Source organism: Euleptes europaea, chromosome 9 (genome assembly GCF_029931775.1).
Source record: "Euleptes europaea isolate rEulEur1 chromosome 9, rEulEur1.hap1, whole genome shotgun sequence".
Lineage (NCBI taxonomy): Eukaryota > Metazoa > Chordata > Lepidosauria > Squamata > Sphaerodactylidae > Euleptes > Euleptes europaea.
Genome location: NC_079320.1, coordinates 58,960,737 through 58,978,202, shown reverse-complemented (window position 1 = coordinate 58,978,202; position 17,466 = coordinate 58,960,737). Strand labels below are relative to the sequence as shown.

The following is a 17,466-nucleotide window of genomic DNA, read 5'->3' as shown; positions in this document are numbered from 1 at the left end:
AGATATTTACACTAGGAGAGAATAGCTAGCCAAAGAAAGGAACAATTATTATATTATTCCAAGCAAGGAATTGTCCTTGGCTTTTTCCTAGTAATATGGGTCATTAGATTCTAAGTGGCCATTTTCTAGTCCTCAAATCTCCCCCATCCACTCCAAATTCTGAGAGGAAAAGAAGACATTTGTCATAGCTCCTTAAGTTTTTTTACACCTAGCTCAAATGTATTATATCCTTGTTATAGTTAAATGGTCCTAAAATGATGTGGTACTTGCTTCCCATTTATTTGTCATAGAACATAGTGATTCATTTCTGAAATCAGACGTCCAAAATGTCTTACGAAGTTAGTATCCCTGTAAGTGAATTCCACTTCTTTTAAAAAATTTTTTAGGGTTGCTAGGTCTTCTGCTATGGCTTGAGACCTCCTATCGACAACGCGGTCTTTGGGAGAAAAATCAATAACAAAATCAATGTTGGGCTGACGGTGTGACATCAGTTCCAGGGAAAAACCGAGAAGTGATGTCAGCTCTCTCCAGGAATTTCTGAAAACTCTATGGCTACTGCCTACTCCCTTATGAACCTGCCTGACCACTAAGATCATCTTCAGAGACCTTGCTTTGGTTGTCCCTGCTGTCCCTGATTAGGTGGATAGCAACCTGGGACAGGGCCTTCTTGGTCATGGCACCAAAGCTCTGGAACTCTCTTCTCAGAGAGATTTGTCTGTGCTGTGTTTGTGTGTGTGTGATTTGTCTGTGCCCTTCTGTTACCATCTTCTGCCAGTGGGCGAAGATATTTTTGTTTTGTTTGGCATTCCCTCAATGATCTTTCCTTCCTAACCAACATTTTAATTGCTGTTTTTTATGTTTTTTATGTATTTTAATTCTGCTTTATATATTATTGTTTTAGTGATGTGTTTTGGGGTGGGTTTGATTGTAATGGTTTTAAAATGTGATTTTATCATGTATGTTTTAAATTGTTAGCCGCCTTAGTGGCCACTGTAAGGGCAGAAAGGCGGGATACAAATTTTGTAAATAAACAAACAAGCAAATAAATATTATCAAGGTGTATATTACAGTGGAAGAATGGCCAGTTGGTGTACCAGGCTAAGGGTGCCATCCTAAGCTGAGTTACACTCTTCCAGATCCACTGAAGTCAGTGGGCACTGCTAGATGGGACAAATCCCTTTGCTTCTTCTGCACATAAATATCTAGGGACAAAGAAGAGTTCAAGAGTGCTCCCAAGCTATGAACCTGTTCTTTCAGTGGGAATACCTAGAACAAACTGTATACCTATTACTGGATTAGGTTTATCTTCAACTCACAATACTTCTGTTTTGCTATTTTCTGAGCATGAAAGCATAATGAAAGCATATTATCAGCATAGAGCAAGAATAGGCAACCCAGTGGTCCAAGGCAAATTCCTGAGGTGTTGGCTGTGATGCTCTAGACAAGTAACTACTCTCACCTCTCCCTCACTTGTTTACCAGCACATCCACACCTTCACTGGTAGATGTTGTCGGGGAACATAAACTCTTTCCCTAATTTGAATCCACTGAATTTTATTATCCTCCTCGCCTACTTGTGCCAATAATTCCACATTAGGTGTGAAAATTGGAGATACAGGATGCCTTTACTGCAACAATCATTCCAATTACATAAATAATACCCATTTTTCTTAATTCCCACAAGTGATCTGTTATAAATGAAGGTAGTTAAACAAATTAATCTGTCATCTAGATTATTTTTTCCCAATTGTCTTAAACAGAGCCTTTCTAGTCATGTCTTCTGAACATCTAAGAATGGGATGGAAGAAACTAATTTAACAGACAAAAATTAATGCAATTGACAAGCAAACACTGTAGTAAACATTTTGTAACCTACGTTTAGCAGTGAAATGGGAAAGATTGAAGCGCTTACACAAAGTGTACCCAATCCAAAAGACTGGGTCCTTCCCATAATAATGCCAGAATGTAAGGAAATTGGACCTAAAACAAACAGGCAGCAAGAAGGCATACCTTAACAAATGAGAAAAACAGTCTAGCTCCTGCAGCACATCATTTTGTTTTACTGTTTACAGCAGTCATTATTTAAAGTAAAAAATAAAGCAATGCAAAATATGATTTGCATTACAATTCAAAATCCAGACCAAAAAGATTTAAAGTAACATTATAAAACAGAAAGAGCGATCTACATATCAAAAACCAATTAACCAGTACCACATGTGAGAAATGTTTTATCTCTGATCTTATGGTATCATTGACACAATTTGTAACATTTGTGCCATGTACCAAACCTTTTATAGTTCAATTTTGTTCATTCCAATTAGTATATTTGCATCCAGGTTTGTTAGATGGAATTTCACAGTATTACATATTAAAAGTGAGAGTACTTACATTAGCTGTTTACAAGTGTATATGCTTAAAATAATAACATTTTTCCTCCTTCTAAAACCAGACAGCTTATAGAAAAGTTGCTCATACTTTTTGATCAATATTCACTCTTTTCTCTTATCAGAAAGGCAATGATTCAATCTTTTTAGCGCCTTTCTTCCCTAAGAAGAGTGTGTGGGTGATAGTTAGACATGAAGGGTTTCTGCATTCCCTGGATTAAGATAGTCAATCATTCAAGACGTCCAACTGGATTAAAAATCACAACCTTAAAGACTGGAGGCTAAAGCTTTAGCTGTAAAGCCACCCAGCATACCTATTAAGACGAAAAGATTTCTAAAAAGAACAACTATAAATCTGAGAACTCCGTGGCACCTCTTAGGCATAACAGCTCAATTCTCAGAGGTACCAGATTATCACTCACAGCACCTAAGAAGATAAATTAAGGCTGGGTTAAACCCATATACTAGCTGCCAATACCAGATGGATACTCGGAAACATAATCTGAGGTAGTGGATAGCAGACATCAAAAAACCTCAGGAGAATTTTAAATGTCGCAAGATCCAGGTCCAGCATTGACCCAATTCAAGCATTGATTTTTGAGATCTGTAAAAAGTCCTCTTGTCTTATACCTTAAGCACCTTAATATTCAGATAAGGGCAGAATTGTAACCCTTAAAAACAAGATTATTCACCAATATCATATTCCTATTGTCCAATTTGATGGAATAGAAGCCAAGATCTCTCAGATCTCTCTCAAGCCACCCTGCCTTATTACTTGAACCCAATTACCTCAAAGTTGTTGTCTGAGAACAAAAGAGAGAGAACTGTAAGGAATATTGTCGAAGGCTTTCACGGTCAGAGTTCATTGGTTCTTGTAGGTTATCCGGGCTGTGTAACCGTGGTCTTGGAATTTTCTTTCCTGACGTTTCGCCAGCAACTGTGGCAGGCATCTTCAGAGTAGTAACACTGAAGGACAGTGTCTCTCAGTGTCAAGGGTGTAGGAAGAGTAATATATAGTCAGAAAGGGGTTGGGTTTGAGCTGAGTATTGTCCTGCAAAAGTATTGTCCTGTAAGTATCAAGATAATGTGCTAATGAGGGTATGGTATGTTAATATGGAACCATTGTATCCTGAAGTGATCTGTTAATGTGTGTAATCCAAAGCTAATCTGTATGGCTATTGTTGAATGTTGTCTTTGTCTGGAGGTTTTTCAGGGCAGGAAGCCAAGCCTTATTCATTCTTAAACTCTCCTCTTTTCTGTTAAAGTTGTGCTGATGTTTATGAATTTCAATGGCTTCTCTGTGCAATCTGACAAAATAGTTGGTAGAATTGTCCAGTCTTTCAGTGTCTTGGAATAAGACCCTGTGTCCTGTTTGTGTCAGTCCATGTTCAGCCACTGCTGATTTCTCAGGTTGGCCAAGTCTGCAGTATCTTTCATGTTCTTTTATCCTTGTTTGTATGCTGCATTTTGTGGTCCCGATGTAAACTTCTCCACAGCTGCAAGGTATACGATATACTCCTGCAGAGGTGAGGGGGTCTCTTTTGTCTTTTGCTGATCGTAGCATTTGTTGTATTTTCTTGGTGGGTTTAAACACTGTTTGTAGGTTATGTTTTTTCAAAAGTTTCTCCATCCTATCAGTGACTCCTTTAATAAATGGCAAGAATACCTTTCCTATGGGAGACTGTTTTTCTTGAGTTTTCTGATTTTTGTTTGGTTTAATGGCCCTTCTGATTTCATTCTTGGAGTAGCCGTTTGCTAGCAGTGCGTGATTTAGATGATTAGTTTCTTCCTTGAGAAACTGTGGTTCACAGATCCGTCTTGCACGGTCCGTTAATGTTTTGATTATTCCTCTTTTCTGTCGGGGGGGGGGTGGTGGTTGGAGTTTTTGTGTAAGTAGCGATCTGTGTGAGTTGGTTTCCGGTAGACCTTGTGACCTAACTGAAGGTTTGATTTACGGATGACAAGGGTATCAAGAAATGGGAGTTTACCCTCAATTTCCTTTTCCATGGTAAACTGAATGTTTGGATGGATATTATTAAGATGGTTTAGAAAGTCCATTAATTTTTCTTCACCATGGCTCCAAATGGTAAATGTATCATCTATGAACCTGAACCAGACTGTAGGTTTGTAAGGTGCTGATTCTAATGCTGTCTTTTCAAAATATTCCATGTAAAAGTTTGCTATTACTGGACTGAGTGGACTTCCCATAGCTACTCCATCAATCTGTTCATAAAATTCTTGATCCCATAGGAAATAACTTGTTGTCAAACAATGGTGACAAGGTCTACCGGAAACCAACTCACACAGATCGCTACTTACACAAAAACTCCAACCACCCCCCCCCCGACAGAAAAGAGGAATAATCAAAACATTAACGGACCGTGCAAGACGGATCTGTGAACCACAGTTTCTCAAGGAAGAAACTAATCATCTAAATCACGCACTGCTAGCAAACGGCTACTCCAAGAATGAAATCAGAAGGGCCATTAAACCAAACAAAAATCAGAAAACTCAAGAAAAACAGTCTCCCATAGGAAAGGTATTCTTGCCATTTATTAAAGGAGTCACTGATAGGATGGAGAAACTTTTGAAAAAACATAACCTACAAACAGTATTTAAACCCACCAAGAAAATACAACAAATGCTACGATCAGCAAAAGACAAAAGAGACCCCCTCACCTCTGCAGGAGTATATCGTATACCTTGCAGCTGTGGAGAAGTTTACATCGGGACCACAAAACGCAGCATACAAACAAGGATAAAAGAACATGAAAGATACTGCAGACTTGGCCAACCTGAGAAATCAGCAGTGGCTGAACATGGACTGACACAAACAGGACACAGGGTCTTATTCCAAGACACTGAAAGACTGGACAATTCTACCAACTATTTTGTCAGATTGCACAGAGAAGCCATTGAAATTCATAAACATCAGCACAACTTTAACAGAAAAGAGGAGAGTTTAAGAATGAATAAGGCTTGGCTTCCTGCCCTGAAAAACCTCCAGACAAAGACAACATTCAACAATAGCCATACAGATTAGCTTTGGATTACACACATTAACAGATCACTTCAGGATACAATGGTTCCACATTAACATACCATACCCTCATTAGCACATTATCTTGATACTTACAGGACAATACTTTTGCAGGACAATACTCAGCTCAAACCCAACCCCTTTCTGACTATATATTACTCTTCCTACACCCTTGACACTGAGAGACACTGTCCTTCAGTGTTACTACTCTGAAGATGCCTGCCACAGTTGCTGGCGAAACGTCAGGAAAGAAAATTCCAAGACCACGGTTACACAGCCCGGATAACCTACAAGAACCAACTGTAAGGAACTTTGAACAGTGAAAAGTTATTTAGAAATTATACGTAAAAAGGTTTTCTTTAGAATAATTTCCCATAGTCTAGTAATGTGATACTAGTTACAAGGTCAGAAGGTTGATGTGAGAAGGGCAGCAAAGAAATACCCCTTTACCCTGTCAGTTGGATATCCGATTAAAAGCCGGAGCCAAATCCAGGTTCTACAGGGTTAAGCTATATAGCTTTTCCTTTCAGAGTTACTGCTGTCCTTCGGTCCAAAGCCACTGAAAAAGGTTCCCAGGTCATTCAGCAATAATGCTGCAGCAAATGACATCATGCTTGGTGGGAGATTAGGATTGCCAACCTCCAGGTACTAGCTGGAGATCTCCTGCTATTACAACTGATCTCCAGCCAATAGAGATCAGTTCACCTGGAGAAAATGGCCACTTTGGCAATTGGACTCTATGGCATTGAAGTCCCTCCCCAAGCCCTGCCCTCCTCAGGCTCTACCCCCAAAACCTTCTGCCAGTAGTGAAGAGGGACCTGGCAACCCTATGGGAGTTGTAGGGCCCCCACCAATACTAGCTTCGGCCCTACTTTTAAGGTGCTTTCTGAGCACTTTGGTCCTTATACGCACAAGAAAGCAATTGCATTTTTGCTCTCTCGCTGAACAGACTGTGACAACTCTGATTTCATTATTAAAGAGATAAGAAAGAAAGCAGGCGTGTTGGCACAAATTATCTCACTATGGTCTGGTGGTAAATTAATTCACTGAAAGACTGATCGTGAGGAACTCTACTCTTGGCATACAGAGCAATCAGACTCCATCAGCTAAGGCAGTCATCTCACAAGCTAACCTTTCTTGACATGGCACTGGCCTGTTCTGAAACTGTAATCATTAAGGGAATCATATCTCAAAAACTATACTTAATCCAGGGTTGCCAACCTCCCAGTACTAGCTGGAGATCTCCTGCTATTACAAGTGATCTCCAGCCGATAGAGATCAGTTTACCTGTAGAAAATGGCCGCTGTGGCAATTGGACTCTATGGCACTGAAGTCCCTCTCTTCCTCAAACACTGCCCTCCTCAGACTCCACCCCAAAAACCTCCCGCTGGTAGCGAAGAGAGACCTGGAAACCCTAACTCAATCCAGTGTTTCCTACATATTTGTAAATGATCAAACTCCTAAGACTGGAGCATTTACTCTGACACAAATAAGATCAGTTTTCAAACTCATACAGCCTGAACTCATAAATTCTTCTTGGCCTCTTTACCAAGACAGTCTTTATAGGGGTTCCTTTGTGTTATTTTGCTTCAAGGACCCATGTTATCCCAGTTACAAAAAGCAGAGTACATAGATGTACTAAGATGTACCACTGCATTTATCACAGCATCGTCTTTCTAAAGCTAGATTGGTGGCAACCCAGGAAAGGGCCATCTCAGATGCGGCACCAAAACTATGGAATTCCTTCCCAAGGAGATTTGTCTGTTCCCTTCTGTCACTGTTGCCTGGGTGAAGACTTATCTGTTTCTCTTGGCATTCTCTTACTGATCTTCCTTCCTGTGTATGTTTTTTTTAAATTATTGTGTATGTGTTTTGTATAAGGTTTACATATTTTAACTGTTGTTTTTAACTGTTATTATACTATGTACGTCACAAGCTTGTTTTAATATTTCTGATTGTTTGCCACTTTGGAAAAGCGGCATACAAATGTTTCAAATATGCAACATAAAATAAATAAAATTGTACACTTAGGTTTTGATAGCCATAAGATGATACACCGGCTATTAGCCCTAAGTGCACAATTTTATTTTTAAAAAGAGGATAACAGATTTTTTATAGTTGGATATAGGATATATTAAGAAAAAGCCCCTCCCCCACATGCCAACTTTCCAACGATAACGACTCTATTACCCCTTTATTTAAATACATATTTAGTATGCAGGAAGGACAAATGAACAACTGTCACCTCCTGCTACCTCGAAATGCCCAGACATATATTATTCCCAGGGAACACAAGCAAAAAAAGAGTGATGCTTGCTCATACTGACTGGCGGTGGGGGGGGGGGGGGAAGTAAAGAAGCCAATCTCATTACTAAGATTTTGTGTGGGCTGCCAGTGTGATTTGTACAACGGTTAGAGCTTCTATGCTCTTAGTTGTGACATGTTATTTTTAAGAGACACAGGTGTGCTTTTGCCAACTGCAAATGGTTATGTAGCCCATTAATGTTTGGAACCATGTGCATAGCCTTGCCATTCATTGTTCTATCGACAGCCAAACATATTCTGGTTTTCTGTAGGAAGTTGTTGCTTTAAGAGAAGAGACCAAATCAACCATTGCGTAAGACTAAGAAGTGAATAAATGCCATCACACAATAGTCTGTGTTTACATTAGCACTCAGTTTTTCAATGAGATTTAAATTCATAGTTTAAGAGCTATTCTTGAAACTATGGTAAAACGATGCTATTTTGACCCCCTCCTAATTTTCCTTTTCTCTTCCCCCATTTCTTTCCTGTGCTTAGTTTCCCTGGTTCTGATCGCTTTTATTTTCTGATGCGAGGGCACTTGAGGTTGCTCCAGCAGGCAGTATACAAGTGATAAAAGACCTCTGAATGTACAGCCGATGTAGCACGCTGTCAACTTAAGTTAGGCAGACAGCAGAAAAAAACTAAAAGAACTTTTCAAACCTCCTTCCAAATCTCAAGATCACATATAACAGCTTGATCATTCTCTCCTAAGAACTGAGAATAAATTAATTTTCACACAGGAAAAAGCCCAAGATTGTTCTGATTTATCAAGACCCGTGGATTTGGTGAGAGATGCAAAGATTTAATATTATGTTTTGTGAACCAGACATGAAAGCTGAATGCTTGAGGGTTATATATACTTTGGATACTGAAGATAAGAGTTACATGGGCAAAGAGTATGAAGGGGGAAAACACCCCTGTACTAGATTTTTTAAAGTAAAAGTCTTTATTATCCACATCTATCAACAGCACCAGTGTGCTTTACATGACAATCGAAAAACAGCTCATATTAATACAATTTAGAAGTTAAAACTTTCCCCGCAAAACAATCCTTTCTTTCAGATCACTTTACTGCAACCCTTGTAAATTATTAATCACAATTGTTTATAGACGTGAATTTAAGACCCTTCATCAGCTACTGCTAAAAATCAAAGCTATGTTGCCATTGGGCAGTATTTTGAAACAAACTTTTGATCTCATCTGCAGCATCCAAATGCAGAGGCATCCGAGTGACAGATAAAAACGGCTTCTGCTTAATTATGCTGTGTTTTTCTTTAGGCATTCAGTGTACATCATCGACTGATTATGTTTAACCCCCTTCTACCATAACATGTGAATGGCATGAGGGCCCTGTTAATCTAAACTCCAAGTGCTGGAGAAGAATGTTTTCAAACCTTGAAAGAAGATTACATAACTAGCCTGACTTTAAATTATTCTTCGTTTTGCAACATGCTATGGGAAACACATGGGAAACACGTTCTTTTCAAAGTACTTTTACATTTCTACAGATATATTATAACCAGTATAGATTTAACATTTTAAAAATGAATTTTCACATTTGCTCATCATAGCAATGATAATAGATTGCAGCAACAGACACCTATTAATAAACTAATCATTGCACAGTGTCTGAGTGTGAGAGGGAGGCTGTGCTTTTACATGGAAAGGTTTATGGGTATAAGAGTTGCCAGGTCCCTCTTCGCCACTGGTGGGAGGTTTTTAGGGCGGAGCCTGAGGAGGGCGGGGTTTGGGGAGGGACTTCAATGCCATAGAGTCCAATTGCCAAAGTGGCCATTTTCTCCAGGTGAACTGATCTCTATCGGCTGGAGATCAGTGGCAACAGCAGGAGATCTCCAGCTACTACTGTAGTGCCCTAATTAACTTAGTTTATAGAGAAAACATATATGCTGTCACATATATGCATATTCACATAGCATAACACACACACATATATATAGATTCTTATGTACAGATCTAGAATCACTTTGCATTATGGGTAACCTGTATTCTTTGGTCAAGCTATATTCATTGCTGAGAAGCCTGGGTCACAGTGACCCAGCAAGCAGTTTGCAGGCAGCTGACTAGGTGAGGTCATTCCCTCTTGGTACAGGCAGGTTCCTTAATTAAGCCTGGAGCTTTGATTTAAGACAAGACATGTCATCTTGGAATGTAAAGCTGTGCTTCCTCATTAACCATTAGGCAACGCCTTGAAGAGCATTTTCTATTGGATATGCAAATAATTGCTTATACGTCCAAAAGGTTTATTGGACAGTCCAGTCTGACGTGTATATTTCACTTCTGTAACCACCCATCATCAAAGTCTATATCCATGCTTGCAATCCTTTGATGTGGGTGGAAATTGCTCTGCGCTTTAGGCAATTTTCACCAGCACTTGTATATTGGCCAATAAAAACAACCTGCTTTGAATTTTCAGCTTCCAACTGTTTTATTGTGATTGAATATTAATACAATAAGGCAGGAAGACACTACACTACCTGGAGGTGGGCAACCCTAATGGGTATAGGGGTAAAAAGTCTGGATCTTTCAAATGAGTACATATTCTCAAGAATGTTTCCTAAGCTTTTAATTTCTTGATCATGTGTCTGACTTACAGTGCAATCCTACACAGTTATACCCTTATAAGTGCTCAAGAGATGTAGAGGAGACTGCACTGTAAGACCTGTACATTTTCTGAAAATACTGAAGCTTTGAAAAAAGGAAACTTTGGCAAACATTGAAATATATGCAATCCTTTCTCATCAAACCTAAACTTATTTTACTGCTTTAACAACATAAAATGCATCATTCATAACTGTGTTAGCATATACAATTGCACCGTTTGGCATAGTTATGAAGTTTAGAAATATAAATGTCTTATAGTGCAATCCCCAAGCAGAGTTACACCTTTCAAAGCCCATTGTCTTCAATGGACTTAGAAGGCTATAATTCTATTTAGCATTGCACTGATAGCTTTGTTCAAAGAAAATTGCAAATGTACCCAGTAGCAGAGAGAGAAAACCTTGAGTTGCCGAGCCCTACCCTATGTCATTTGGGAAAGGGGAAAAATGGTGAAAATAGAAACAATAAATTTTGTAGTAAATAAAATAAAAGGGCTTATTATTTACATTTCGACACACTAACTATAGTAAACATTGTCAGCAGATCTGGATATTATCATCATGTACTCAATAGGTCACATTAATGGTGGACAACAATCAATGTATCTTGGAAAATACGTCATACATGCCTACAATATGCATGATCATTATTTAATACTGTATAGTATCACTCTTTCTCCAAAAGTGAAAATATTTAACCTTCTTTTTACATTTTCCAAAAATAATTGTTGGGGAAAAAATAGGGCAGTATGATACAAAGGCAGTATGATAGCAGCAGTTTTATTCTCTATTCTTTTTCTAATTATGGCCAGCTTGGAATTTACCTTTTTCACAGCAGCCGCACACTGGGTTGACATCTTCATTGAACTATCCACTGCCACCCCAAGATCCCTTTCTTGGTCTGTTGCTGCCAGCACAGATCCCATCAGTGTATATCTGAAGTTGGGATTTTTTGTCCCAATATGCATCACATTACACTTGCTCACATTGAATCACATAGATCTTTCTACAAACCAGAAAAAGGGCCTAGGTTTGTAGAAAAATGTGAGATCTAAAAATAAAAAATAGGGAGGTTTAAAAAAACAAAAAAGAGAAAAGGAGCACCTGTAGCTTTAAGCAACAGATTCCTTTAGTGGCTGTTGCTAAGCAACAATAGTATTCCTGGCTGGGTTCTGTCAGTAAAAGGCAGGGGGAGTGGTCAGGGTCCTTTCAAGGAGTATTTTGGCCTTTGAGGGAGGACTCATTGGGGACAGTCCTGTAGGGTTGCCAGCTCCAGGTTAGAAATTCCTGGAGATTTTGTGGTGAAGTCTGAGGAGGGCAGGGTTTGAGGAGGAGAGAGCCTCAGCTGAATATAATGTTATAGGGTCCACCCCCCAAAGCAATTACTTTCTACAGGGGGACAGATCATTGTCGACTGGAGTTCAGTTGTAATTCTGGGAGATCTCCAGGTCTCTCCTGGAGGTTTGCAACCCTATGCCTGGAAGCAACCTCTGGGTGACTTGATACCACCTGACCTTCATGACTCTACTAGGCCTGGCTGCTTGCTACTGTTCGATAGCTGCCACCCTAGGAAACCACACAACTGAGCCACTTAACCACTTCACCACACTAGAGTATATACCAGGTTTGTAGAAAAATCTCCTGTCTGTCCCTGGACCCATTGTGTGGATTTTTTGATCCACCCTCTATGGCATAGTTCAGAATTAGATGTAATAATATAATTTGTATATGTTCCAGTCATGGGAGTTATGCTTTGGTATCTTGGTGTATAAGAAGATACACTGTATATTCTAACTGTATACTTTGTTATGGTTGTGAGGATACTTGTTACAATCACAGAGCTCGACTGGGGAGGTAGACACCATTTGTTCTTCTACTCCAGACAGACGGCAACATATTTGGGGCCCTGAGCTCTGCTCCAAGTTATGAGGAATTTAAAAAATCTGATAGCTTGTTTAACAATGAAGTTGTGAGATTAGAAGGATATTAGAAAGGTGCCTGCATTTCTGTGTGTTTGCATCGCTGTGAGACTGAAGGAAGAAAGGACTATGGGGCATACTAGTCAGAGATATGCAGAGATCTTAAAATGGCTACAGTCTCATGCCCTTTAATCAGTAATCAGCCAGCGCTGCTCTCCATTTTTCCTCATGACAGTTTCCTTGGAAAATATCACTGAACTTGGAAACATTGTTCCTACCTTGTCATCAGAATATATTTACACCTGACAACATTTTACAAATTTATACCATACTTCCCAATTCCACTTTTCCAATAATCATAAGGAAATGCAGAAGTGACCACTTTTGATAATTTGAGGTTCTGTGGACATTAACCAGCAATCTAACACAAAGCCCTATTTGGTAAATACAGTCTATATTACTCCCTCCAGTACTAAATGGAGTAGACATGTAGGCTAGAACCACCCTAAACAAAAAAAAATTATGAAAAGACCAATGACAATTTAGCTGATATTTGATAATATCAAACACTTTTAAGACTAATCCCTTATAACAAACATGCTAACAAAAAAGTATTTATATTTTACATTACTCAAGTTATTCTCCTTACTGATTACAAGCCTGCCTGTTTTCCTGAACATTATTTTATAATTAACCCAGCAGAGATATTTGTATTCAATTTGTACTGTACCTGTGTCTCAGGAATAATAGGACTATCCTCAGGAGAAATCCTGAACAAGGTTGATAGGGGTGATGATACAATGACAGGATTTGGTCTCACGAATCCACTCAGATCACAGCTGGGAATGTCATTCTCCTCCTTTTTCATAACAAGGGTATCCATGACATAAAAGACATTCCATGGAATCCAGACCGTGTGGTATTGAGTAAGGAATGGGGACCGTTCGAACACCAGAGTTAAAGATGCACCACCATTTGCCACCAAGTCAAACCTAATATAAATCAGACAGTTATTAAGATATCTTGAATTTACATCCTGTCCACACACCTACTGATACGATTCTGGTTTCTATCAAACCTACTCCACTCTATTCCACTCAGTGAAACTGTAATGAATTTAACCTATATCACAACCTAATATAAATCAGACAGTTATTAAGATATCTAATTTTGATCATATGTAAGATACATAATGAAGGACATTTGCTTAAAAAATTATCTCAAATATTTAGCAAAGTATAATTTGAAGTGCCAACCCTTTTATTTTTCCTCCTGTATAGCTTAAATGAACAAACGAACATTCTGATGTGACTGAGAAATTACATTCTCTAACCTCTAACCGGAGAAGAAGATGGCAGCAAACTTACATTCCATCTTGACGAGTGATTGTGTACCCATAATCTGGATAATGTAAAAAGGAGACATTAACTCCAATTAGTGGTGTTCCGTCTGCTGTTAATACTTGCCCTCTAATGACAGATGCAAGACTGTAGAGAAGAGTAAAAAAATAAAAACATGTTTTCTCAAATTAAAACGTGTACAACAACGTTTAGCCTAGTGTACAGAAGCACATGCTTGCTTGTTAGTTCACAAAATTACATGCCCATCTGGAACATGACATTTTCAAGTGTATATCTAAGATGTGGTGTACCAAAAGTAAAAAGTATAATTGTGACAAACCTTTGCATCATACGAGTGATTGGCTGCATCTTGCTGCAACTTAGTGGCCAGTTTTGCAATCCTGAGTACATTTATTCTGGCAGTACATTTCATTGACATCAAGAGAACTTCTAGGTCGGTGGCTGAATTCAAAGAAATATAAGGAGCATCCCCACATGCAGCGGGATTTTTATTTTCTCTTTCCAAATATCAGCCTCCTGAGCTGCACTGTGAGCAGCATCTTAAATTGCCTGGATTTTAAACGCAATTTATGATACGCCATGGTGGGGATGGGCTGTGGCTTGGAAAAACCCCACTTCCCTTGCACAATCCCTTGATCGCACATAAAGGGACTCCCAGACTACAAGCAAAGCATTTTGAATCAGTATGCTAAATTAATAAATTAACAACAATTTTTTTATTTAAATTATAAACTCAAGGCTTTCTTTCTAGCCCTCTCATCTTTTGCTCTTCCCTAAAGAAAAGTGTTTTGCCAATTAATTTTAAGCAATCTGTAAACCTGCAGGGGCTGAAAAGTACAGAATTTAAAGGAGTAATAAGGAACATTTGTGTAACAACTTTTAATCAACCGCTGTGCCCAACTACATTAATGCTGCTAAATTACTGCAGACGCAGGAGTTCCGTGTAAATCATCTACTTTCACTCAGTAAGGCACAGGACACCTGCTTTCAGTTACCAGCTTATTTTCAGGTATATTACTGCTCTGCAAAGCGCCAGGCAAACAGCTTATGCAATCATATTGCCATGCAGTTAACAGTTCTATTACATTAATTCATAATTTATATTATTTACTGAGCTCAGCTTTAAAAGTGCATCGCTGCCTTCCCTTCAGAGGCGTTTTCATCACTTTGATACACTTCCCACTGTGCTAACCCAAATCAGCTGGGTCAATGAAGATTTATAATCCTTAATGGAATGCCCTCTTAGAACCCAGACACCACACACAATATAAGGGCCGTGCGATGCAGCAGCAGTCTGTTGGAAGTTTTGTAAGAAACAGCCTTAACAATCATTAAACTAAACAAACAACAGATAAAAGTTTCGACGCTGCAGTTTTTCAACTGCAACAGTGTCTAGCTGCCGGAACTGCAAAAAGACAACATATCTCTTCACGTTTTGTGCGGCAAGGAGGGAATCACCTTTTATTGAACGGGCTTTCCCCAGGAATGACATGGGTGCTGTCGGGTCCTATAAGAAAACTGATCCGATCATAAAAGGATTTGGCAGCCTGCTGAGATGGCGATTGCTGGCTTTGGCTAATAATATCTTGTGGGTCAGGAAGTCCACGACAGTAGGGCTGGTTTTGGCAGGAGCTCTGCAAACAGCAGTCAGGATCCATGCAGTCAATTAATCCATCTACAGAGGAAAAAGTCAGAAGAAAAGGAACACTACATCTTCCTGTTCTTTTCCTCCTAATGAGCAATTAAATACAATTGTGATACTCAGCAGTTTCCACAATGTCGTAATAAGCAAAAACATTAGATTTTAGACTTTTAACAAAGTGTTATTTCATTCGCTAACGAGGAATAAAGGTCAGATACCAAGCAATTATCTGAAAGCACTGCAAAATTCCGTCCATGTTGCAAATGACATGTTTAGAAATTTGCCAATTAAACAAACAAAACCACACAAACAGTAAATCAGAGAAATAGCAAAGATACAGCAGAACTGGATGAAATGTTTCAAAAGTTATTCGAGAGTCAAAATTTTTTAAAACTGAACTTTAAAACTTCAGAATTTTATGGCTTCTCAGACAAGGATTTACATCTATTTTTCTGTCCACGGCATATACCCATCAAAATGAAAATATGTATTTCAGATAGTTTCTCCTAATGTATGCAAAACAAACAGTAGGCTAACTAGCATCTAGTTTCATGGATTCACCCATGGATTCTTTTAAAAAAAATCTTTGCTACATTTGCTGCTTTCGAGTCCTCTGGTAGGTAGGCTTATTTCAGTGAAATATAGTAGTCAGAAGATGGACAATTGTACATTGGAGTTGTTTAAGAACCCTCAGGTGTATGCCATCAGGATCCAGTCAGTTCTAGAACTTCTTCTCATCACTTCTATTTGACTTATTTCTTTAGACACTGTTCTCCAAAACAGCATTTCCAGTGTGGATAACTGGCTCAAATTTTCTACAATGAGAACCCACAATCAGTGCTCTGCTGAATTACACTTTTATAAACCCATAGCCTTCAGTAGAATTAGTAGGGTATAACTCTGTTTAGGATGGCCTTGAAAAAAATTCCTGGAGTTTCTTCCTTAAACAACCCTTTCACTTCTTTAACATCTAGTGTCTCAACAGTCTCCCTGGCTGATTTTCATATTCTGATATATTTGAAAAACGTTCGTCATAATGTTCACTGTAAAGTGGGTATCTGGTAATTCCTAGTTTTGACATAACAACAACAACAATAACAATAATAAATTTATTTATACCCTGCCCTTCTCCAGCGAACCGGGCTCAGGGCAGCTAACAACATATCAAAATACACAGTATAAGCTTTAGTGTTTACTCAGTGAGCTACAGCTCAATCCTGCTGTGGTACAGCTGAACATAGATGGAAGCGGATATATGACTAGCATATGGATTATGGCTGCACTGTCCAGTGAAGATTCGAAATATAGAAATCTCCTAAATACATCTTATCCTACTATAATGCCAATGGCTCAATGTGATATTTTGCCGGACTATTCTCCCCAGAAGAAACATCAGGCTCTTGCTGAGATAGAGGAACTACGCTTATTCCCCTCTTTGATGCATATATATAGAGAAAATTCTGCTTCTTTTAATTAATGCAATCCAGGATTCAGCAATTTCCCTCCCCTAGGGTTGCCAACCTCCAGGTAGTGGCTGGAGATATCCCGCTATTAAAACTGATCTCCAGCCGATAGAGATCAGTTCCCCTGGAGAAAATGGTGACTTTGGCAATTGGACTCTATGGCATTGAAGTCCCTCCTCTCCCCAAACCCCGTCCTCCTCAGGCTCCACCCCAAAAGCCTTCCACCAGTGGTGAAGAGGGACCCGGCAACCCTCCCCTCCCCACTCAGTTGTGCAAGTGAAGAACTGGCTGGCCGGCAACCCTAAACTAAGCCCAAATTTTATTGTAATGGAAACAAGTTCCAAAAATCACAATGAACTTCAGGATTTCTCACAAATGCTGACATTTCAAAAAACAAACAAACAAAAACAAACCACTGGGCATACATTTTGTAAATTGGAGTTGAGTACTGTTACATTTCAAGACGTTAGAAATATGCCAGATTTTGAATCACCGCAAAATTTCATCTCAGTGACAGCAGAGATAGCACACATATGGCTGATTTATAAATATTAAATAATTTCCGTGTGTGTGTGTGTTAAAATAGCTTTTATGTGAGGTTATCTGGCTTTCTAGAAAAGAGAAGCAGGTAACTCCAGCTTGGCTGTTTCCTGGAGCCTATTTAAAGCATCTGAGCTGCAAGTAAGCTTTAAATATTTAAGAACATTTATGAAGATGGATTCTTCCTCCTTCAGAA

The 17,466-nt window shown here is 38.9% G+C and overlaps 1 protein-coding gene across 8 annotated transcripts in view; it reads right to left on the bottom strand.

Moving 5' to 3' along the window:
* The window catches only part of TENM3 (teneurin transmembrane protein 3), a 469,013-nt gene that overhangs the window by 60,523 nt on the left and 391,024 nt on the right, over nt 1–17,466 (bottom strand). For all 8 annotated transcript variants that reach the window (XM_056855868.1, XM_056855869.1, XM_056855871.1 and 5 more), the window contains 3 exons: nt 15,084–15,300; nt 13,632–13,751; nt 12,995–13,256 (listed from right to left, as the gene is read on the bottom strand). In XM_056855868.1, the coding sequence (XP_056711846.1) occupies nt 12,995–13,256; nt 13,632–13,751; nt 15,084–15,300 (599 nt within the window). The remainder of the gene's footprint in view (nt 1–12,994; nt 13,257–13,631; nt 13,752–15,083; nt 15,301–17,466) is intronic.